General features: G+C 47.3%; 3 protein-coding genes across 14 annotated transcripts in view; 2 read left to right on the plus strand and 1 right to left on the minus strand.

Annotated features, from left to right (window-relative positions):
- MISP (mitotic spindle positioning) overlaps window positions 1–678 on the plus strand; it is a 6682-nt gene extending 6004 nt beyond the window's left edge. For 5 of the 6 annotated variants that reach the window (XM_021378445.1, XM_021378447.1, XM_021378443.1 and 2 more), the window contains exon 5: window positions 138–678. In XM_021378445.1, coding sequence (XP_021234120.1) covers window positions 138–401 — 264 coding nt within the window. In that variant the 3' untranslated portion in view covers window positions 402–678. The remainder of the gene's footprint in view (window positions 1–137) is intronic. The other variant, XM_021378446.1, reaches the window with a different exon arrangement.
- On the minus strand, window positions 1555–23895 carry LOC110388809 (uncharacterized protein KIAA1958 homolog). Of its 5 annotated transcripts, none has more exons than XM_021378453.1 (6): window positions 23599–23895; window positions 14214–14316; window positions 12619–12698; window positions 7392–7469; window positions 5417–6602; window positions 1555–3177 (listed from the first exon to the last, which is right to left on the minus strand). In XM_021378453.1, exons 4-6 carry the CDS (start codon window positions 7392–7394, stop codon window positions 2342–2344), a joined length of 2025 nt encoding a protein of 674 aa, XP_021234128.1. In that variant the 5' UTR covers window positions 7395–7469; window positions 12619–12698; window positions 14214–14316; window positions 23599–23895; the 3' UTR covers window positions 1555–2341. The 5 variants fall into 5 exon arrangements, with proteins under 5 accessions (XP_021234128.1, XP_021234129.1, XP_021234127.1 ...); XM_021378454.1 differs by having other exon boundaries at window positions 23576–23895; XM_021378452.1 differs by having other exon boundaries at window positions 23380–23895.
- Window positions 24008–24286, plus strand: part of PTBP1 (polypyrimidine tract binding protein 1) — a 27028-nt gene continuing 26749 nt past the window's right edge. For 2 of the 3 annotated variants that reach the window (XM_021378463.1, XM_021378464.1), the window contains exon 1: window positions 24021–24146. In XM_021378463.1, the coding sequence (XP_021234138.1) occupies window positions 24139–24146 (8 nt within the window). In that variant the 5' untranslated portion in view covers window positions 24021–24138. Of the gene's footprint in view, window positions 24147–24286 lie in introns of all 3 variants that reach the window. The other variant, XM_021378465.1, reaches the window with a different exon arrangement.

The raw sequence follows: 24286 nt of genomic DNA on the forward strand, positions 1-24286 counted from the left end.
GCCGGGGGGGGGCAGCGGAGCCCGGGGCTGCGGAGTTCACCGAAGAACGGGGAGCGGCGGCTGCAACGCGAGGCGGCTGTTCGAGTAACTACTTAATAATCATCATCATCAAGGGCTTCTTAATTAAAAAAAAAAAGTGTTCTGTTTCCGCAGGTGGTGGAGAGCACGCGGGTGGTGCGGCACCAGAGCGCTATGGGGCAGCGCTGGGAGAGCGGGCGCCTGAGCACAGACAGCGACTGAGGGGGGGGGGAAGGGGGGGCAGGGGACTCTGTACAGTGCTGATCTCAGCAGCTGATCCGATCAATGAAACGCCCGGGTTCGCTATCACCTTTTCCCGTGGAGGTGAAGCAACACTTGGGTTTTATTTAAAGGGGGGAGGGAATGCGATCACTTTGTTTTAATTACTTCTGCAAGGAGACGGGCAGATGGAGAGAAATCATGCGGTGATTGAACGTCCTTTTCATGGCAAGCTGTGCTGCTGGCTTACAAAAAAAAAAAGCAGCCTTTGATTTTTGGAGTGGTTTTAAGTTTTTCAGGCAGCAGCCAGGGGCTGAGGCGCAGCGCTGAGGGGAAATCGAGGCTTCTGATTACGGCAGCGATCTGCTGAGGCACAGGGATATCCGATGCGTTAATGCTGTTTATATTGCTAATTTATTAAAGTCATCGCTCTCCCTCGGCCGTCCCGGTGCGGTTTGTCTGTCCCCGCGGCCTCGCAGCTGGCAGATGTGGAGCAGTGTGGGTGCAGGGGGGGTTGGGCTGGGGGCTGGCATGGTGGCAATGCGCTGATATGACACGGAGCACACGGCCCCCAGCACACAGCGGGGCCAAGGCCACGCTCCTCCACGTGACAGCTCCGCTGGGGCTCCCCAGGGCAGGAGCTTTGCAGGACGAGTCCCAGCAGAAAGAAGCCCTGGTGGGCTTTGCTCACACGGGTGCAGCAAGTTCCCGTCTGCCGCTTCCCTTTGGGTCTCACAACCGACGGCGGAGAGGGTTTTGAAATCCCACGTGCAGAAAGGGGAAAAGAAACCGGTTTTGCAGAAGCCTTGGGCAGTCACTTCCCTCCTGCAGCACAGCACCCGCATTCCTGCTCACTGAGCCACGCTGCCGGGCTGGGAATCACAGAAACACAGCACGGGGGGGGGAGGGGGGGTGGGAAGGGACCCTGCACCCCCACCAGCTTTCCCTTGCCCCTGTTTCAAAGTCAGCGTGATCTTGCAGTGCCCTCTCTGGAGCTCGGGGGAGGCAGTGCAGTGCTGGATGAGGCCAATCAGTGCCTCCTGTTTTGCTTCCCCCCCCCTTTTAACAGGGGCAGGTGCCCATCAGCCTGTTTACTTCATGTGTTTGTTCTCATAGCAACCCAGAGAAGCAAGAGACACCTGCGTGATTGTGAAAGGGTTCTGCTGACGAATGGTGCCACCTGGTTTGGGAGGCAGCAGCTTTCCATGAGCCAGCTTTGGGGGTGTGGACTAAGCAGCTCAGCGCAGGGGAAATAAAAGGCTGATGTGAGCAGTACCTGCTGGTTTTGTTCAGCTGTTTTGGGACAGACCGACAACATCAGGCAAAGCTGTTTTATTTGAATGCGACAACAGTTCAGTCCAACAGCTTGAGTGGACTGGAAGAGAATGGATGGACTGAGCAGCTGGGGAAGAAGTCAGCTGTGTCTACCAAAGCCTGCTCACCTATCTATGGTTAGCACCCAAGGGAAAACACCATCAAACTTCTCAACACTGACAGATGCTTGAAGTCACTTTGGAAAAAGAAAAAAATTAGTCAGAACTTGTAAAATCTATGAATCTTTCCCTAGGAAAAACAGCATGAACCTTGTTGAAAGCATTCCTGGGAGCTATGGATTAGCAGCTGGCTGGCAAACGTGGGGTTTCATCATTCTTCCACCCCAGGATTCGTGTTATTTGTTGTGTGATGATGCACTGCTGTGCTGAAGACTGAATGCAGTTTGCAAGCACAAACTCCCCAATTAAGGGCTATTAACAGGTGCACTCATTAGCCAGCCGCCTCGCCCCTCCCAGTTAATGCCAGCTGTTCTATCCTATCACTAGTAACACTGTAAGTTGTAACATATTTCAACTTTGCTTTTACAAACGTGAAAAACAAAGCCCTCTTTTTTAACTTGTTGAATTGTCAGAGCCGTTAACGGGATAACAGGAGATTCTCGCCTCACCTGAAAACCAAAGCAGTGCAAACCTGCAGGCCTCGTGTTCTGAGCTGACACGGAAGAGGCAGATGTTCAACCTTCACTAAACGTTGCTACGAACACTCCTCAAATGCAGCTTCAGAACACACTCCTTCCCAAACCTGGCAGGTGGCAATGAAGCGGATGTCTTTATTTCCTGGGCTTCTTTTCGGATGCTTTGACTTGCTGGAGGACGGCTTTCAGCATCTTTTCAATTTTGGCTTTTGTCAGTGATTTCCTACTGTACCACACTTGGTCCCACATGGAGCACATGTGTCTGGGAGAGAGATAAAGCGGGTCGTAATCATGAAGCATATCGCCCGGCCTCTTCTCTGCGTACTTCTTGTAATCTTGGACCGGGCACTTATCGGGATTGTTGCGTCTGGCAAAGAGATGCGGAACCGATTCCCCCGCAGCTCCCCCTGCGTTGAGGTCGTGCTTCCACTCCAGGTACTCCAGCCCTGCCTCGTCCCTTCTGAGCACCAGCTGCCCCCAGTACAGATTCTGGCCCTGGCTGTGTGTGATTGCCCCAAACCCCCTGATGATATTGACAAACATCAGGTACAGAAAGCCCTGCGGGTTGGTCTGACTTAGCAGCCCCTTCTTACGGAGACAATCCACGTTCTCATCTGTCAGGTTCTCCAAGAGAGTCCACTCTTCCTTTCTCTCTCTTTGAGACAGATGCTGATACTTCTGTTTCAAGGCTTCCTGAGACGCTCTGAATTCAAATCCTTTAACCACGCTGTACTCGTAATTGTTATTCTTGAGGTACCTGTCTATGCTGCTCTGAAAGAACTGCAAAGACCCAGTGGAGAAATCTGTGCCGTTCTGTTTCTTCGCAGAAGTGTAGAACGAGGCCAGGTAGTTATCGAGGTCTTTGGGCGGCAGCTTATGGATCTCACGTGTTTCAGAAGGGCAATTCACATCCAACCACTCTGTGAAAACTTTGATGTTGGCAGCACTACGGTTTCTCTTGCTCAGCGCATCTAGAAGATAAGGAAGAGCTTTGTGATCAGTGAGAACCAGCAAGGAGATCGGTGAAATGTAAAGAGATGCAGCAGAATGTTCACCTTCTTTTTAAAAATAAGTCAGGTTATGAGACTGTCACAAACCCTTTCCTTTAAAGCTTTGGTTTTTGACTTGCCCACACCACTCCATAGAGCTCATCTAGACAGGGAAGGACAGCCCCTGTCTTGCTCTTTCTCACTTGAGCAGTGAGTCTGCGTGTTGCCATCTAGATAAATGTAAGATAGTTTATTTTTGAATCACGTTTAATTAGGAGAGAATTATCGGAAGCTGTAGTTGTCATTGCTGGCTTGCCTTTGCAACTACTCCAGCATGTATTTTATGGTGACTCCAGGGGCCAAAGTCTGCCCTGTTAAAAGAAGTGGGAGTCAGCCTGTCGGTGGATGCTGTGCTCTACCTCAGGACTACGTGGCCTGCGTTTCGTACGTTCAAAATGTTGTACCAGTCGTTATGCAAAACATATTTCGAAGTGTTCCTCTGCCCTAAAACCTCTTCAGGGCAGGAGAGCTCTCGTTGTGAAATAAAAACGTGAACCAAAAAGTGAAGGGTGAATAGCGAGGAAGAAGAAAAGATGAGTAGAAGTATATGTATTTTAAAAAGGGTTGCCAGGGTTCCACTTGGGTTCTTTCTCAAGTTGCTATGGCAATACCACGTCTACCTACTTCGATGTAGCATGAGAAATCAGTTCTTTGGATTGCTGAAGAGCTCCATCTGCTCGCCTGTGACTTTTCCAGGGCTGAAGAAGGGGTAGATTCAAAAGGGTTCTAGAGCCAACATCTAGAAATTGTTCTTCTGGCACTAAGCTGTTTTGTACGTGCTTAGCAATCATAAAATGCTGTGACTGAATGGGGGTGGGTTCTGCTGATCCCTATGCTGCTGTCTTGGTGTTTTGCCTGCTCTGTTTTGTTATTGACTGGTCCATGGGAAGAGATGGGTGGCTTGCAAATCAGTGCAGAGGTCTCGCTTGAGCCACAAGCGAGGCAAGTGCTGTTGGGGGCTGTGTCTCAGTTAGAGAGAGCCAAGGTCTCAAGCCACTGGAAGGAAAAGAGGTGCTCTAACTTTCGGAATTAGATTTTCACCATTTGCCTCAATGTTTACACCTAGGTGCTAGCAGACAACAACATGAAACTGACTAGCCAGCAGTGGATTGAGGTGGAATACCACCTGCAGGCATGCAAATCGTTGTAGATGCAAATTCTGTGGCGCCTTTAAAAACCTGGGCATTTGCATTTTATTTGAGGTGGTTAATCATTCAATTAAATGACGTGTAGCTGCTATTAGGGCTCTGGTGTATTACAAACATCTGTCTTAAAACACGATCATTTATTAAATAAGTCAATTGGACTGATGATCTCCCTGTTGCTTGCAAAAGATGACCATCGTTTTGGCCACGTCTGCACACCAGGTGAGCTGTCCCTTTTTGCACAATGCCTGATGTGCAGCAGGACTCCAACCACCACGAGCTGGACTTCTCTTACGACAGCAAACCATCTAAAACATGCTCTGTGCATGACCTATGCGTGGTATTGAAAGTTTCCTAGGAAGCAATGGATCTTGCAAGTTAACGCTCGAGAAATTATAATCCATCCCCGTCCCAGCAGGATACCGAGGATGACGTGTATTAAAATCTTAACAACTCGAAAATGCACTAAAGAAATTTGTTAAGGTCATCCAATTTAGTGTGAGGGGTTGAAGCTTTGGTTCTCTGCGATCTCTGGGATTTTTTTTGCCCTTGACTTCAGCCAAGCCAGAGTTTCAGCCCAAATTTCTGTTTTGTTGCTTTAAAAGTTACTTCCTCATGCTTTCTTTCCTCCCAGTGAGACCAGAATTCACATCTCTGGTTCCAGATTCTCATAGGGATTCTCTCTTATGTACAGCCAACATACTATATGGTGATACCAAGTTAAATGAAAGACCAGAATATTCAAAGTGGGTAGTTAAAGCTGGGCTACAGCCAAGCAAACATTTGGGTATCTCAGTAAAAGGCATCATGTATGGAAGTGATGATTGCTTAAGGTAGGAATATTTTCAGTCCCTTTTGGTGGAAACAGCGTGACCTAAATAAGGTGCATTTATTTAGATGCCACAACACACATTTTGCCAGCTACAAGAAGTCACCCTCCTTCAACAGATTTGGGAAAGCAATTAGCGAAACGTGCCCACAAACCCTCCCCTGATTAAAGCTGCAGGGTGTCTTACTGTTTTTTGAAGGTTTAGGTGGTTGCTCCAAATTCCTGCTTTCTGGGCTCAGTGAGGCTGAAGGATGAGGTGCGTGCTCGGATCCTGACAGCCTGCTCTCCTCCGTAGGGTTCTCGGTGGCATTCCCATTCGAATCTGTTCCCGAGACACTGCACTCAGAAGAGCTCAGGTGGATTTGCTGCTGGACATCTACTGTGGCTTCAAGCTCAAAGAACATCATGGGGACAGGTGGCTCTGGCTGGGCTTTCGCTTCCGTGTTGGAGACAGGAATCAATTCTAAATCTTCTTTTGGTGTTGCTGAGCCAGTGGAATTCATTTCATTTATGAACTCTGCGGGGTTGAGGGGAACTAGACTCAAGAAGCCATTTTCCAGGATCTTTCGATCACTTCCAGGAGATTTTAGGATACAGCAAAGAGTTGGGGGAGGCATTTTCGTGGGGGTAAAGCCAGAGGCAGAGGTGGCTGTCTGCATGTTAATTTCTGCCTCCTGGTCATGATATATTTGCAAATCTCCCTCAGCAGTTACATCTTTGGGTGGTGCCTGTGAAAGAATATTCTGGTTGATTCTCTCTCCTTGGTTTCCTGCATCCAGTACGTACTGCTCATCATCAGAGATGATGTGTAGATCTTCGTTGCTTTCCAGCTTCAGCACGTGTAGGTCTGCTCTGATTTCTCCTCTGGATATTGACAAATCCTGCTCTGCTGCAGGGCACGGTTGCATGGATTTGCTCTCTCTCCTGTTTTCTCTGGCTGATGGCTCATTAAGCATCACGCAGACTGTATCTTTTTGCTGAGAGCCCCCTGCGGATGTGCCACGTGGTCCTGTGGCAGCGGTGTCTCTCCTAGCCCTCTCAAAAGACGAGGCTATCCTGATCCTCTTTTCACCTGAAGCAGCACCTCGTGATGGAGCACCAAAGGAAATTTGCCTCTTTCTCTTTTCTGCAGCCTCGTTCTCTTCTTTGCTTCCCAAGTGTAAATCTTCACATGTCCAGTGATAGGCGTGTCCAACTCCACAAATCCACAGAACAGAATTGTCCTTGCTGGGTTGACCCGCGTTCTGCACAGTTTCCAAGGCCGGGATATGAATGCATATCGTCCCATGAGTGTGTGCCCAGGTGACAAGGTTGGAGAGATCCTTGCAAAGCGAGCTGACATGGCTGCACCCTTCGTCGGTGACGCTCTCAAACTGCAAAAACACGTTGGAAGTAACTTAAATGGAAGGATGCACACAAAGTGGCAGTCCTGGGGACTGCTTTCAGCCCCATCTCCTCAGAGTAATAATTCTACGTCAGTGATCCTTCCAATGATTCTTTCTAAAACAGTGCGTCCTTTGCTTAAAAATAATAATAATTTGAAAAATTGTCCTCTTTGAAGACCTGGGGGGGAGCGTGGGTGTGGTACTGGAATGATGAGTTTACAATAGATACAAATGCAATTTATGCATAGTTGTGGGCTTGTGCCTCGATCAAGTAGCTCTACTTAAGAACGTATCATGCTGCAACTGAGCTGCTGTGGCTCAGTTGCACATGTGCAACTGTCCACATGTGTCCTTAATCCACAGCACAATTAAGATTAACACGGTCGTGGAGTCACCCAAGCAGCTACCAGAGCTCAGGTAAGGGGAAGGCACCTTCCTGAAGTGGTGCACTGTGGCTCTGAGCCCTGTGCTCTGAGCAGGCTTGGACCTATCAACAATTTTGTACTCACTGGTGGAAAACAGCAAGGGAGAGTGTCAGGAATCAGCCCCTCAGCCTCACTCCTCCCTGCTGCCAACAGGGCTCATACTTGTGTTGTCTGTGGAAGTGGAGGAACGATTGCATCAAAGGGAAATTGGGCCCATGAAGGTGTCAGAAAGATGCTTTTCAGAAGCTGAAGAATGGATCTCACATCCACGTGTCTAAAACTTGTTTTAAAAAATCAAGAATTTTAATGCTAAAACTGGTTTGGGTATAATTTATGCTGTAAGATCACTCACCATGCTGCTGTTTCTTATCTTCCCGGGCGTTCTTTTGTGTGGAGTTCAGTTGGATATCCTTTCTTTTTCTCTCAGAACCTAAAATAGCCGTCGTATATGTGTGTATTTAGAGAGAGAAGACAGATTTTGATAGACATCTGTAAAATTTCTGGCTAGCAGATGCCACTAGTTTTTTCCAATGTTTGGCCCAAAATAAATGCTACCATAGAATGCATATCTTCACGAAGGTGAGCAATCCCACTTAGTTCAAAAGAACTATACACAGAAAGCCTGGCTTATGTAAATATTTGGAGCATTTGCCTATACCGTGTACCAAACAAAACTGGAGCAAAATATAAATATTGACAACAGAATTTCAAGAGCTAGGCTAGGGAGGTGTTCCTTCCAGCGCTGGCTGTGGGTAGCAATCTGAAGTTCTCCAACCTGAGTGAACTGCAGAAACATAAGTAGCAGAAATAGTGAAGCTAGTTCAGATTCTGGCATTCTCTGAAATTTCATTTACTACAAAGAGGTTGTGATCCAAGGGAAGAATTCTTTGCATGTGTAACTCATTGTCTTAAGATTTGCTCTGCAATTCTCCTATCTGTTTTGAGAATTTCTGTGTAATAGCCTGGAAGGACGCTGCAATTCCTGTGTAATTGGTCACACACCTTGCTGTCAGCACAGATATTGCAACGCAGCCAAGAAGCCTCACGATGCCCTGTGTGACTGATGCTGCACGAATTCACAATGGCAGCCTTCACTCCAGGCATCTCAGCCTGTTATTAATTAAAAGTTTTACATTAAGTGGTGGCAAAAGATGCCCGACTGAAAACACTGGACACTGGAATCCTGTCCGAGCTGGCTGTGGGAGCAGCCCTGGCCCTGCAGGCTGTGAGCTTGAGCCTCCAGGGCCGGTTGCCAGTTCCGTGAGCTGCTTTTCTGAGCCAGCTGCAGAAGATGGAAGAAGCCCATCTCAGCTGACAGATGTAGGGCTGCTTTGTAAGCTGTGAACATGCTGTTTGTCTGCGGGGATTTATTTCACCAGCGTGTTAGTTAAACGGAGGGAAAGACTGTAGGTGCACAGTCATACTGCAGCTAACCCTTTGTGTGCCAGCATCCGAGCCTCCACTGTGCCCTCAGCACCCGGCCCGCTCCCTGCTGCACTCCCCCAGCCAGGGCAGGCCAGGACGAGGCCCAGCAGCCAGGAGGAAGGAGCGTGGCCGCCAGCCCCAATGCATCGTGTGCTGCAAGGAGCCACGTGGTGGGGGCAGCCCCTGTGCCGTGACAAACAAAACCCAGGGATTGGGAAAGCGTTTGCTTGGCCAAATTCCTGCGCTGAAGAGCTCCTGGAAGTGTGTTTACACAAGCCTCTCTCTGTCGATTCAGAACTTCCAGAAAGCAGCACGCTCCAGGGCCGCACAGCAGCCCAGCTCCGCGGCTCAAGCTGGCACAGCACTTAGGCACACTCTGAATTTCAAATGAATACTTCAGTCTGCTGATGCCAAAGCAAAACGTGCTTTGCTGAATGCAGGGCCCCGAGTGAGTAAGCCATGCAAAATGTTGAGGCAAAAGTGCAATTGTTCTGAGGGGAAGGAAAACAAAAGGCCGTCAAAGTGGTGTGGGCTTCCCAGCGTGAGGGAGGCTGTCTTGAACCAGGCAGAGGTAATCACCACGCTGACAAATACCTGTAGAACAATTAACGGGTTTTTCTTTTTCCTAATTAGGCAGAGCACAAGCCTAAGAGAAAAAGAAACAAGTTAGAAGTGAAGCAACACAAGCAAAGCTCTCTCTGAGATCAGGTCACGGCACTAAATGTCCCTTTCAGCAAGAGAAGCACAGGTCGATCTCTCTTGTCATGTCAGTTTTACTTCCCAGTGAGGAATGAACAGTAGGCATCAGAACCACTCTGGCTTGGAGTGAATTGGTGCACGTCAGCAAAGCTCTGGAAAGCCCTTCTGCTCTTACGCTAGCATCAATCCACGTGTTCCTTTTTATGGCTTCCTATTGATAGCAAAGCATTCTGGGCTAAAATTATCGGCGCTGTTTGCAGATGCGAGCTGGTGGAACATGCGAAGCCAGGATTTTAAAAGAACGTTCTAACAAAAATCTGCTTGCTTTAAAAAAAAAAGGAGTGGAATTGGCAGCTCCCTGCACTGCCCTGCTCCTCGGCCTTCCTCTGCCTGTAAAAAGCTGAGCTAAGCTCTGGGAGAGATGCTTTGCTCTTTGGGAAGTTAGAGTTTTATCTCCGAGCTCAGCATGTGTAACTTCTCCCCAAAGGGCAGGACGGCTTGAGCAAACGAATTTCCATGCGTGGCTTTGGCACTTACACAGTGTGGGAAAAGGCACCAGAAATGGAAGCTCTGTGTGGTCATAAGGCCACAAAGTTACTGACTTGGCAGATGATCATCTTGATTTCTATCATGGGAGCCCTTAAATGGAATGCTTTTATCTCTCCTTATCTCCAAGCACACGTCTTCCTTTTCCTGGTCTCACTGAAAAACGCCTGTTTTCTCTTCACATTTAGGTCCAAATAAAAACTCTGGCCATCAGCTAAGGGTACTTCTTCAGCCCACTCCTGCTCTCTTATTTACATTAGTTGAGAGTACCTCCAAAGGACCTGTAAAGTGGAGGAAGGCTGAATTTCCCATTAGAACTGAGCAAAAAGGGGGGGAAAAAAGAGAAAGAAAGTGTTTACAGCACTACCTGCTTCCAACAAAAATAGGCTCTGGGTGAGGAAGGGGTTCAGAGCTTGGGGTTTGTATGCAGAACCCACACTTTCATGCAGAAAAGCAGGAAATTCCAAAGCTGTACGGTGAATGTTTGTTTGCTTTTAACCCATAGGGAAATCAGTGCATTAATACAACCTATAGTTGCGTGAATTCACGCTCGTTAGAAGAAAAAAACTTAAGGAAACACAACAACCAAACAAGAAGTTTCGCTTTCTCGTGGCCCTGCACATGGTGAGCTTTCAAGATGTTACCACAATATAAGCTTATTTTATCTGTGTATTCAAAAAAACGTGCTCAGGTTTCAAAGAAGTCTGCAGCGTTTCAGTGGAGCCCTTAGTGCTGACTCCAAGCACTGAAATGCTTCTTCCTATTTAAGGCTTCCCTGTGCCTGGTTTGAGCTGTAGTGGGGAAAATATTCAGCCCTTTCTGAAAACAAGTCTGTAGTGAGGTTGCTATCCGGAATCACCTGACACATAAATATCCATGCTTTACTCTTTTCCATTTCCATGAACTCCATGCAGCATTATGGTATGCGGATGGCTGTCTGAAACTCTCTGTGACATACACAGGCTTATGCAAGCAGGAGAACTGAATAAAGAGCCTAATTGTACGGACACTGGAAGCCCTTTAACCACGCCGTTCCTGTCCCTCCACCCTCTAATAGTCCTGGATGTGTTTCTCTTAAGTCTCACAAGGTCTCTGCTTCACAGATTAGAAAGCTGAGGCATGCACAAAGCAAGTAAATATGAGAGCTTTGGCTTTTCAGCTCTAGATAAGACAGTGCAGGAAACTGGAACAATCCTGGTTGGAAAACAGGATACAGAGCAGCAGTTCTTAAACTTGGCTCCCACCCCCCTCCCCCAGCATGGGTTGTTTGTTCCCGCTTGCTTGAGAAACACTTACTGGAGGTGGAGGGACACGGGACAGCTGTAAAACATGCACTGAGGAGGGGGTGGGCTGCCAGAGAGCTGCGGGGAAATGGCGAGGGATGCTGCTGGAGGGACAGGGTGTCTGGGGCAGCAGCAAGAGGAAGCTGTGCTTGAGCACGTCTGCTTGAAAAGAGCAAGGAGGGGGCTGAGAGGGGAGCAGAAGCAACTCGTGGCTGCCAAAAACCACTGAACTTGTCCCACCACTTCTTCAAGGGCCATTGGGGTGGATTAATCATTTCCCAGCACATCACTCTTCCTGTTCTCTGCCGCGTTTGTTCCTCTCCTCCCCACACTGTACCAGAGCCTCCTCAGCATTTCTCCAACTCTGTTCTGTTCTGCCACTCCTGCCCTGCTTGCAGAAATATAGTTACCAAGTTACTTAGTACTTGCTACAGGGTGGCATGTCTGTATTTTGAGAGAAAGCAGCATCCAGCTCTCTGAGAGAGGGCCAGATCCGATTGCATGTACCAGCCCTGCGAGATTGCTGTTAAATGTTAGCATGCAGCAACTACATTCCTTAAACAAGAGCATTTTGGTCCAAAGAACTGGACACATTTTTTCATCTGAGTCCTAATTATCTCTTTTCTTGAGGGGCTGCATTACATGGCTGCCGTCCTTGTACCAGAACTGTGAGCTCTAAATCAAGTCTCCTTCAAGCAGAGCCAATAAAAGCCTGCAGCCAGCTGGCAACGGCTCGCCTGGTCCGACAAACAGTAATCAGCCACTAAAAACAGATGTAGTAAAGGAAAAAATTAATTTTAAAACATGAACCGCTATAAATAGGCAAAAAAAAAAAAAAAAAGTCTGAAAGCTGAATTTGGAATAGGGCAAATCTGTTACTTGGGTGGAAAATGCTACGACATCGATCGCAATTGTGTTGCTTACCCTGTTAGTGCTGCCATTTGTAAGCAGCATCACACTTGTTAGTGTCATCAGGGGAGAGGGGGCTGTTATTTTCCATAACTATTGTATATGGAGGCCGATTTATTTTTCCTTTTTTCTTTTTTTTTTCTTTCCAGACCTGCGCTAGGGGTGAGTGCCTCATTGTGTCAGCACAGAGCTGACTGTGGGAACTTGCTTCGTACCCCAGCAGCTGTTTGTGTTAAAATGATCTTTCACTTCATTAACGGGAGAGGATGTCTGTTGGCAAGAAGGCGTTTGTACGAGGGTTTTTCACTCTTGTAGCTGTCCGTCTCACTCTTTGCGGTATTTTTCACGAAGCTCGAGCTTCGCTAGTCACGTGGTAACATCATCGTCGATGGTAAATTCTAGAGTTCTAACCCTCACCATTTTACGCAGCCTGCCCGTGCCACGGCCAAAACCTGCGCTCTTCCCCGCCCGTTCTGCAGGGAGCGAGCTCACGGCGCGGCCCCGCCAGAGGGCGCTCGCCCGCCGGGATGCGCTCTGCGCCCCGCCCACCGCCGTGTCTCCGCCCACCGCCGAAGCTCCGCCAATCAGCACTGCCCCGCCCATCGGCGCGCCCCGCCCACCGCCGCTGTCCCGCCAATCAACACGGAGCCGCCTATCGACACGCCCCGCCCATCGCTGCGGCCCCGCCCACCAACCGGCCCCGCCCGCTCCACTGACTGAGCACTGAGGCCGGGGCCGGGCTTGCTGCGTTCGCCTTCGGGGGGAAGGAAGTACCAGCCCAGCGCGCTTCCCGATTCCTGCCAGGAAAACAGCAACAGAGTAAATTCAAATAGCAAAAAACTCAAAGTGAAGCTCTCAGCGTAGGTGCATCCTGTGCGCCTGCGTTCCTCCCTTCCTTGCCTAACGCGCTCTCCCCTTTCATTTCTGATTCTGTCGCTCAAGTCCAAGTAACCTCAATGAGGATGAGAGGGCGTGCAGACAACTCAGGTCCTGGAGATCAGGAGATCGCAGGGGCCTTACCATTAAGCCATCCATTTTATTTAACTTAAGGATAGCCACACTAACTCTTCTGTCCCTGCTCACAAGGGAAACGTAACCACAGCCTTGGCACTCAGGGACGTGGTTTAGCGATGGGATGCAGCGGGTCAGGCTGGTGGTTGGAGCTGATGCCAAAGGTCTTTTCCAACCCCAATAACTCCATGATTCCGTGCACTGACCCACCAGGGTGCTGAGTTCGTAGGAAGCTGGCTGTCTCGCTGCTAAAAATACAGCGCTGTGCATTGCTGCCTGGTGATAGTGCCTAGCAAAGCACAGGAACTGCTCCGTGCACTGACCTTGGATCAGCGATAAGAGCGTCGCTGTATCTTCAGCGCTTCCAGGGTCCGTTCCCTTGATGATTATTTTCTTTAATTAAATATTAACATCCCATTTGACGATCTGCCGAAAGGAACTTGCTTCTCTCATTCGATTCTGTTGATTTGGTTTGCAGTTTTATCTATTTCTGGACAATTTTTCTCGCTCAAGTTATAACGTGGCACAAGCCATTTTTCCTGGCATGTACTGAACTAAAGAGAAATCAGCAGTGCTGCTGGGGGAGCATCACCCAAAGTTTCCAGCACTGACCTGTCAGTCAGGGCCTAGCATCTGTGCATTGTATTTGACCTTAACCCAAACATTTCTTCCTCTGTTCTGCATCACGCATTTCCCAGCCACAAGCAGGGGGGGGATGCTTCATCACAAAGTGTGGGAGGAGAACTGTTATTAAATAGTATTTGTGGCGTAACTGTGACTTGTAATTAGACCTAATTGACCTTTTTGGAAGCACTTTGGACCCGTGATGGCTCAGTATGGGGGTGTGTGCAGAAGTCAGTTTTGCTTGCAACAGGCAAAGAGCTAACTCCCATTTTCACACCTCGGGTGTTGACGAAGGTTTGCTTTGGATGTGATGGTAAATGGCTATGGCTCCTGGAAGTAGATTAAATAACCTCACTGCTAAGCAAGGAGCTTTCAGAGGAGGGAAAGCTCCCCCTGTGGCAGTGCTTCTTAAAGTCTCTGCTGGAGTCTCTCGGGCAGATGCAGATGCCCACAGCTGGCACAGGGTAAGCACACAGAAACCTATGGTGTGGTGTCCACGTAAAAGAAAGGTGCTTGTTCTTGCACCCAAAACTTCTGTCTGCAGGCCAGATCGTGAGTCCTTACATCCAGCCATGCTGACAGGACATCTGGGAGCCTTGCAGGCTTTTCACCATTGGAGCTTTTGCCCCGATAGAATTTTCTACTATAGCCTTTGGAAGTGCCACTCTGTTCCTTACCTCCTCCGAGGTCACTCGAGATGCTTCAGGAAGCCTCTCACGGAGCACTGCAGTCTAGGGAAGGAAGACAAGAACCTCACTGGCACCTAGAGGACAGGAGAGCCTAGGAAATAAGAGAAAGAACACCTTAGTTATTTAGAAAAGTGATCTTAAAGCAACTTGAAGATCCCCTGTGTGGGATGGAAACGAATAGAAGGTTCTCTGCCCTGAGAGCTGAGTCTGCAGTCACTCCTGAGAGGCATCTTGAGACAGGGCATGGGTCAGCATTATCTGGAGAAGCACCCTAAGAGGCAGCAGCTCCCAGTTTCTGTCTCCCACTTGAGTGCTGCATTCAGCAGGAGCTCACTCTCACAGATGAAGAACACCACAGACGGATGGCATCTCGCCTCCTGGAGAGATAGCAAAACCCAGCACTGACACACCTAACCACTAATTTGGAAAAGAAAAATACGCTCTGGCAGAGCATCCGTAAGAGGTTGCCAACCCTTGTCCTACAGCAGTGATAACATGCTTTCCAAAGTAGGAGCAAGAGCAAATAATTAAGTCCACTCTCTGAATTCAAGAGAAAAAAAATCGAGTTAATGAGTGAGTTCAGGCCTGGATTTCTCCGCTGTAACTCTCTTAAGGTGCACAAAAGGCACTTCTGAAAACACAATTTGGAAACCTCTCCAAGCCCACACCATCAAGACAGCTGTCTCTTACTGGATCTTCCAGTAAAATGCTCTCAGCTGACTCAGGCATCAGTTAACGTGCCTTAGAAAATCACCTAGGCTGTTGCTTTCCTGAAGCCTAAATATGTTCCTCAGAACGGCTGTCTGTGCATGGCCATGCCTTTTGGAACGTAGGCCTGGTTGTTAGAGTGCTGGGTTACAGCCACAGCCATGCTCCTGTAGTTACATGAAATCCTTTTGCTTCTTTGCTGACCAGGTGTATGCTTCAGTCCTCCTGGCAAAACTCAGCGGGGCAAATCTTGCTGGCTGACTTAACATTGTTGCAGACGTCACTGGTTAACCCACACTATGAAATTAAGTATCTTCTCAATAAATGAAGCACAAGTTAGATACTTATTTGTAAGCCTAGTCCATAAAGCACGAAAATTTAGCTGTAGCTGCCCCTCTGAATTATACTTGGCTACGTAGGAAGAATGTTTCAGTTCATGTTGAGTTCAGCTGCCTGCAGCACGTGAAAGGCAGGAAATAATTCAGTGACAGATCTCCAGTATTTAAGATATGCCACTGTTCTTTTCCTTTCTAAATGGGCCAGTCATCAGGAGTCTCTTCTGTACAACGTTGATGCTACGTTTTTAATGAGAGCACACATTAATGAAATGATGATTAGAAAACACACAGGTAGCTGTGCATAAAGTTCTGCAAACCAGCTGACACGAAGCACTTCTGGTACCGAGCTGCCGCTGCGCTCTGCATTCACTGCCCTTGTGCCTGAGCATCTTACCAAATTAAATATTAAACATTCTAGAGGATATCGTGTTCCTTTGTTTCTCTGGCAACAGAGAACTTGAGCACTCTTGATCCTCCCTGACTTCACATTTTGCAGGTTCGTGACTTAATGCTCTTCTGATGCTTGTTTTAACACTCTGGTGTTCTAGGTCCACTCTCACGTCTGTTACACAGAAAAAAAAATGGTGTACAATCGACTAGACAAGGAGATAGCCACTTAATGAGCAGTTATTTCTCATCAGCACCCAAAACCCTAAACTACAACGGTGAGAAAGAAGTGCTGTGGGGCAGAGAAGCACTGGACAAGAAGCCACATTTATTCTTAGAATCCAGGGTCATACCAAACTCTGCCACTGGTCACAGCGACCGCTCCTGACATTAGCTATGTGCAGCATTGACTTGCAGAGACCAGCTGTAACTAGCACGTATCTAAATAATGACAGTAAGTGGTCAGTCTCCATAATTAAACATCTGGTTCGGGGACACCTGGATGCAAGTGACTGTTTTTGTTCATACATTTCCATCTGCTTTGAGCAAATCAGCCCCATGCTGCTTTGAAATCAGAACGTTTCTTTCCATTTTTGCCACTGGAAACACAAGCCAGTCTTCCTTGCCCAACAGCAAAACCCCTCAGCTTTGGGAGCAAGGCTTCCCCGTGCTGCTTCCATTACATAACATCCTCCAGGAACATATGGGCCAGCAAACAGAAGACGTCCGCTGCATAATTATGGCACTGACAAACCCATTGAACCTCAGCAGCTGCCACTGGGGAGATTTCATTCATTCCCAGTATTGCCTTTTAAACTTAAGTGGCACTGGAACAAACAAATCTTTGATCCAAGTAGGAAATCACTTGGAGCTCTCTGCTTAATAGAGCTGAAGCCCTGGGAAAATGATGTCTTTATTAGCCTGTATGACAATGCGGGCCTCATGGCAGGCACGCAGCAGTCTGATGTCAGCCCCATTACTTTTTCAGATGTATTTGGAAATATTTGTTCTCGAGTTGATGTGGAAACAAGAGCTTTAATTCAGCTGTGCTGCTGAAGCACCTATAAACAGCATCTGGGACCTCAAAAAGAACATGAGGGAAGGGGGAGAGGGAGCACAATTTCAGCAGTTCCAAAACAGAGTTGTGTCTCTGCATTTCTGCCCTTGGGCTACTTCATGTTCTTTTGGGGTCACTTGTTTCTCCCCTACCTCAAAATGCAAATGAGAGATTTCCCTAGAAAAAATGACTCTGTCTTATTCAGTGGTGGAGGTAACTGTAAACACCATCAATCTAAATATTACTCCTAGTTACAAACAATTACATCAACTGAGAAGGGAAGCTGGCTTTTGCACAGCAAAATCTGGCATGCTTACAGTAAGTGAGCGAACGGCTCACAGATATATACATCTAATGGAGCACTTCGAGATGCTCTGCGTGGGTATCTATCTCTTTTAGGGCTCCTTTTTTTTCATTTAAACGAACTGCGCTCAGACTCTGAAATTCCCCTGTCTGGAGTCATCTAGCATCTGTGTTATACCCATTTAAACAGCAGATGCAATGGGAGGCAACCCGACGACAGAGGACGGAGGTGGTGAGCTAGCATTTCAGCAAAACAATACCTCAGCCTGACAGGTGAGCAATGGAGAGCCCTTAGAAATAATGCATGAGCTTCAGGCTCCCCTGCCACATGAGTCTGTGACCACGCTGCTCACCTGGTAGCTGCTGTTTCCTTTACCACTGATCTCTCTTACAGCGTCACCCGGGCTGATGGAAGAATCAGTGTAATGGAGCTGGGAGAAGCAGGTTACCAAGCAGTAGTGAGAGAAGCAGGCACTTGGGCTTCCAGTTCTGAGTCACACAAAGCCCTCCAACTTCCCACACAAGCGAGATCTCTTTAAACCCCGCTTGCCAAGCCATCGAGACCCCCTAGGTGGTTTATCGGGAAACTGGCACCGTCATTAGAGCGCAATAAAATAAAATCATTGTAAGGAAATAAAAGAGCATTCCAGTCTCTTTCTGAGCAGATTTGTAGCACGGAAGGTGACCGAGCTGCACCGATCTTTCATTGCAAAAAAAAAAAAAAAAAAAAGCCTCTGAATAAAGAAAAAGAAATGTAGAACTTCAGCTACACAGAAGAGAACAGAAATTATGTTTATTTCACTGGCCTGGGATAGCACAGGGAGATGTGCTTGTAAGGATGGTTGTTTGTATAAATAAATGTTCATTCTTGGCGGTGGAATGCAAACTATGCTGAAGGGCTGGAAACAGACCACTTTGTAAAGCTGAGGCCAGAGTAAGGGAAAGATGAAGCGAGGCTGTGGGGAGGAAATTCACATTCATTTTTAGCAACTTGGAGAGTTTCTCAAGCATGTTTGACATTTTTAATTATGCTGATGTAGAGCCTATTCCAAGGACAAAAGAAGTCAGGATTACAGGGTAAACAATTAGGAAATCTCATAGCAGCCAGCTAGGGGTATTGTTGCCTGTGAGTCTGGAGACTTTGCTGAAATATGGGATCACCTTTTACACTTTCTAGACAAATGGGATTTGAGTGTCTTGCAGAATCCTCACCTAGGCCAGGAGCCTCAGATCTGCACCATTTTACAAAGGTGCATTTTCGATAGCGCACATTAGGAAGGAGATCAGGCAGAACTGCTGCTATTTGTCCAGGCCGCCCTGCAGGGCTTCCTGAGAAGGTGAGGAGCAATCTCACTGCGCCTGTATGAAATGTCTCAGAATCCGTAACATTACAAGGGAAAATAAAACTGCAATTCCTTGCGGAGAAGAGGATCAGCTCTGTGCTATCAGATCACGCAGCCATGGCCTGTTGGTCAGTTCCCCATGCTCAGACTGTTCAGCATCATGGCCGCAGCATTCTCATTTTGTTCATGTACCAGCGGAAAAGTGCTTAGAGTGCTCATTCACCAGCCTTCCTTGCTGAAGAGCTCGCAATGCCATCTACCTGTGTTTTAGTTCCTGTGTCAGTGGTGATGCACATGGCACTGGAACAGCAGTTTACCATTTGATGCTGAGCAGAAACATGTTGGAGAAATGGTAAGGGAGAGGTTTTTAATGAGACAACCATGCCTTGTGTGCTAATACAAGGGCTGCTACTCGTACTTTCAAGTTTGGTACAGTTGAATAGGAACTCGCATTCTCTTTGAGATAATGGAAAGTCACAGTGGAGGTATCCAGCTTCTGGGCATGAATAAATCATCCAGGGTATGAATTATTCAGTGATCATCCCCACAACATGCGCCACATTCAGACTCAAGAGGCAGTATCCCTATTGTGCGGGTTTTTTTTTTTTCCCCAAACATTACAAATGTGTAACAGGCTAATGAATCTAAATATTCAAATGAAATCTTGGGAAATTAGATTAGAAGAATAATTTATTTAAAAAACGAAAAGCAAAAAAAAACCACGGTAGTAAAAAGCTGCATGAAAGGACTGAGATACTTGAGGCTGGCTAGAACTACAATGATGAGGCATTCTTCTTAACTCGGTGACACTGTTGAATCAAGCTGTCCACAACAGCTAGAATCAGAATGTGAAGTATGAATAAATAGTGGCTCAGGAAATTGGAAACACAGGTTGGAGGAGAGAGCTGAAATTATATGGGCACACAAAGAGCACAGAAACCGACCTGGGCTTCTAGCATCTTGTGTCTAACAGAAGAATACAGGCACTAGTTGGATTTCTCAAATGCCAGCGTGTTATCTTGATACCATTTATGAGGTCATTCAGAATTTCTGGGCTTAGATATGTGTTGTGAGATTAGTATCTTTGCCCTGTGGTGTTCTTTTAATATTCCATTTGTATGAGCTAAAGAGGGCTGGATTAAGTGAAGAATTCGACTGCAACGACTGGAAAGACGGCGCTGTTAAATCTGTACTGATAGAATTATTTTAATTCCACAGCCCCAAATTAGAAAGCAGGGAAAATGTATGATCCTTAAGCAATACACGCTGACAGTTAATTATCTCAGAAAGCTGCAGCGAGGAGTTGCAGTTGTGGTGTAAGTTAGAGGGGGCATAACCAAACCATAGATTAATCCACTCCAGCACACACTGGAAGAAAAAAAAAAAAGTCCAAGGCGTTCAATAGCCAGGAAATGGCTGGTTCATCCCTCACAGGAAATGAGTCACCCAAAAGCATCTGCGAGGAGCAGCGAGGACAGGGAAGTTCTGAAACAACATGAACTGATAACAACAGAAGAACGCACGCAGATAAGTATTGTCATTGATTAGGAAGGAGGGAAGAAACGTAAAGCTAAAGTTCTTGTGATTCTACTTACAATTTTAATTTGATGCAAATGCTTGCAGCGCACAACTATACCTGTGGGCAGACTGTGCCAACCCTGTTAAAAGGTGAATTCAGCTCGTATAATGGCAACACTAATAAGTTTCAAGTGCAGATAAGATGGCTTGCAAAGTGCTATCCATCTTTGTCCATGGAAGGGAAGCATCAAATTGCTGCGTGGCACAGCTAACACAAAACTCAATTTTGCAGCTCGAGCTGCTTTGACACATTCCGTTCTGTCTAACATTGAAAATATATAAAGCTCAATTCCAAAATGTATTGATCACCTACCAACTGGTCCACTTTTTGGTAATCCTACAGTGCCAAACTCTTATGGATCAGCGGAAAAAAGACACTTCCTTTGCTAATGATGTATGCTGCTGGTAAAACTGAAAGTCTACAGTTAGGAAATGACCTTAGCGCCGGAGCTAACACAACCAGCTTGTGTGCTCACCCCTCTTCCTCCAGCAACCCAGCTCTCTGCCTGTGTAGCCTGTAACTCCTACCCTGCCGTGCTTCTGGTCCCCCTCCTCGTCCCCTTCCTTAGGGGTCTTTTTTTGGGCTGATAAATGCAGCAGTGAAGTTGCTCTTTCTCCGCTAGCTCTAGCCTAACCATTTCCAGGGCTGTGATGTGGCATCATGAACGACGCACAAAAGAATGTTCTGGCGTCCCAAGATGTTGCTAAAGCTGCAAATGCTCTTTTAAACAAAACAGCCATATTAATTGAAAGTGGTTTAAAAGAAAGAAAAGCAACAGAAAGAAGCAAAGTTATTTGAAACACCCCCTGCCACTCCAGATTTCACTGGGACTATTACTGTAGCAGTTATACACGAAAGTGTTCCCTGGTTTAGGAGTTTGCAGGGTACTGTGAAGAAAGAGGGAGGAGAGGAAGGTGCAGGAAAAGAAATGTTTTGTCATTAAAAGCACTATCTAGGATAGGACAGTCGCTCATTTTCCCCATCAGAGACCGTATTTTTGGAGGGTTCTTGTTTTCATTTCACTGATAGAAGGGCAGGGTTGATCAGTCAGCAGAAGAGGAAAAAAGCTTTCCAGTTTGCGAAGGAATACAGTTACACAGAACAGTGTCCTGTGACTGCAGCACAGGCTGCAGGGCTATTTAAAAATACAAAGAAAAAAAAGCCAGGAAAAGGCTCCTTTTCATTTCAGAGGTTTTTCTTCCCGGCATGGTAAATTAAACTCAGAGAGATAACGTAGGCAGGAAGGGCTTAGAAAGAGAAAAACCTGGGTGTGTCTCTCCAAGGCCTTTCTGGCCATGTGAGTAACCGGAGCTGGGGGAGGGTGGGACCTTGTGCTGGATTGTACAAAAGAAACCGATTCATATTTTTTTCCTTCTCCTCCTTTTTTTTTTTTGTTTTTCTTTCTTTTTTTTTTTCCTTTTTTTTCACGTGGCTGTTTTCACGTGGGCCTCTTTTTCAAAACAAAAAGATCAGGTCATTCTCCCAGATACTTTTTTTTTTTTTTTTAATATATTATCTCGTTCTCAAATGCGTTTTCCTGTTTGGCCCAGAGAAATGCTGCGTTACACAATAGCATCCTTAGTCATTTTGCTACCACTGTGTCCAAAAAGATACCAGAGTTTCTGTGAAGTATTTCAGCAAGATGATAAAAGGTTGCACAATCAGCATTTCTGCTACAAAATCTGGGTAAGCTTGCACAAACTTTCAAAGAGTTTTTTAAGTTAGACCACAACTGCACGAGAGGTCTTTGAAAAATAATAAATCCTTGATGGCATCCACCCACGTTTGCTTTCCCAAAGATATTTGAAAGGCAGCTGGCATATCTGCACATGCAACAAACGAATTTCAACAGCCACCAGAAAATTAGACATTAGATAATATGAAATTAAACTCTTCCATGTGAAATATAGCTTCAAATAGGCAGAGTTCAAGAAACTATGTTATGGCTTGTGAGACGGGAATCAAATTCCTGCTCCGCTTTGATCAAATCACGTTAACTCCCCGGCTCTCAGCTCAGCAACTCTAAAGCAAATCCCATCATTTTCCCATTCTTTGCCTGACTCATCTAAGTTGTAAATCTCTTATCTGTGGCACAAGCTAAGCCTCCTTTCATATGCAGTACCTAGCAAAGTAACTTTGATTTCAGAAGGGGCCTTTGGTCGCCTGTAGTAATAGGGAAGAACATAACTCTTCTCCATTTTGAACTTTACTGTTGCTGCAAAGGGCAAATGGCTGGGAGCCCAAGGAAGCTCTTGATAAAATCTGAGCTCATTGGAAGCTCTTGTATGTCACAGATGGTGCCAAGAGCAAGGGCAGTGAGCTGACAACCGAAGCATCCCACTGCTCTATGAGAAAACAGGGCTTTTGGCTATAGGAACCAACACAGTAACATGTGTTTGAGAGAAACTTATAGCTGGCTTCACGTTTTTAATGTTTTGTTGTTTGTTCTATAGTTACCTGTCTAGTGTATGCTTCAGAAGGAAATGAGAATACAGAAGGCATGCCTGTACCTGTCAGAACTACCTAACATTAAGCAGAAGCACTGCCCGAGGACATGACTCCGTGTTTCATTTGCACTTTTAAATCTTTTCCCAAACCTGTGCAGGTGCTGTGGACACTGCTGTTACAGCTCCATCCGTGATCTGTATTTGTTTATCACTGACAACAGAGGCAAATTGGCAGATCCATACAAATGTTTTCACAAAAATGTCAGCAGTGGGTGTGCGGGTGAGGGATGAGGGATCCTTTCTGCAACAAGACCAGTATTATGTTGCCTAGGAACACTCAAAACAGGGCTGCAGCTAATGAAGCCAAGATCAATGTCGACTGAACGTTTGATATTTGATTCAGTGCTACACAAGGGACTCGTAGGGAGGCCTGGGACAATTAATTTTTGTGCTGCAGTCAAAGGATAGGGTTATGACAAGCGAGGCAAAGAAAATAAATAATGCTGGTAGAATTCCCAGTGAGGAAATATTGGCTATATTTAAACGGAGACACACAGCATTTCATCGGCAGACACGAACGCCCTTATAACACAGTGCGGGTGGAAGGAGCAGCCCAGTGCTGTCGGGTGGGAGTGCTGCGGGGAGAGCCCAGCTCTGCTCGGCCTGCTCCGCTCACTTCTGTTTCTTTTTGCAATGATTTTAAAGGATCCGCACTTCGTGGCACGTGGAGGAGGCGGACGGTTATTTTTAAGAGAGCCACGGAAAGAATCCAATACAAACAGATCCGTTAAATTTGCTGTAGGTGGCCCAGCACCTGCAAAGGTACTGCTTTTAGAGGTTTGAAAATCCGCTGAGAGAAAAACTGCGGATTTTTACCTCAGTCGCTGTGAGACCCGCAGCAATTACACACATTCAGAACAAAACACGCTTATCTAAGCAATCAGTGACTGGAAAAGAGGTGTTTCTGTCAGCAAACGGTGCCACAACCATACCTGAGGGGAATGCTGTCCTGGCGCCTCAGGCAGCGGGGCCTTACCTCACGCGTTCCCTCTCCCTGCTGCACAATCCTTATGCTAAAGACATTATCCACAAATAAACCAACAGATTTTTCCCTAGGTTTTAAGAAAGAACTCCTAAGTGCCGTCTAAGTTCATCAGCCCCCCAGACAAGCATTTCTAAGTCATTAACCTAATTGATCGAGTCTCCCTTACTCGAGATGGCGGCTGACAGCAGCGCGCGGCTTCCCTGCCCGTAGCCAAGATGGCGGCGGCCGCTCCCCGCGCAGAAGGCTGCAGGGCGCCGGGCCGCGCGGCGGATGACAACACAATGTGCACGTTGGCGCTCTTGCCCTTACTCAAGATGGCTCCCAATGCGGTTATTCCATGCCCTGCCCCCAATCAAGATGGCGGATGCGTGTGGCATTTCGGCATCCTTCCCGCTCTCAAGATGGCTCCTCCCAGCCCCGTCCCGGAGCCTATCCAATCGCGCCACACACTGGCGCTTTGAACCGCCCCTCGCCCCGCCCTCAGCCAATAGACGCGTCGAGAGGCGCCAGGGCGCCAACCTCCGGAGGCGGGCGATCCCCGCCCCGTCCATCAAGATGACATCTCCGATAGCCAATGGGATGCTGGCGCGGGTGAGGCGGGCCTGGTGGCGCCGCCATTTTGTGAGTCTATAACACGGAGCGGTCGGGCTCGTTCCTGTTATTCCGGCGTCTCCACTCCGTTCCCTGCGGGTCTCCTCCGTGTGCAATGGACGGGTGAGTCTCGGCCGGCGCGGGCGGGGCTGCGCCGGTGGCCGCTCCAGGGGCCGCGGGATGCGTTACTGGACACCTCGCGGGGTCTGGAGGAAGCGGTCGAGTTGCGGTACCGCGCAGGGGGCTGGGGCGGTACCGGCGGG

The sequence above is a fragment of the Numida meleagris genome, chromosome 27, assembly GCF_002078875.1.
Source record: "Numida meleagris isolate 19003 breed g44 Domestic line chromosome 27, NumMel1.0, whole genome shotgun sequence".
Classification (NCBI taxonomy): domain Eukaryota; kingdom Metazoa; phylum Chordata; class Aves; order Galliformes; family Numididae; genus Numida; species Numida meleagris.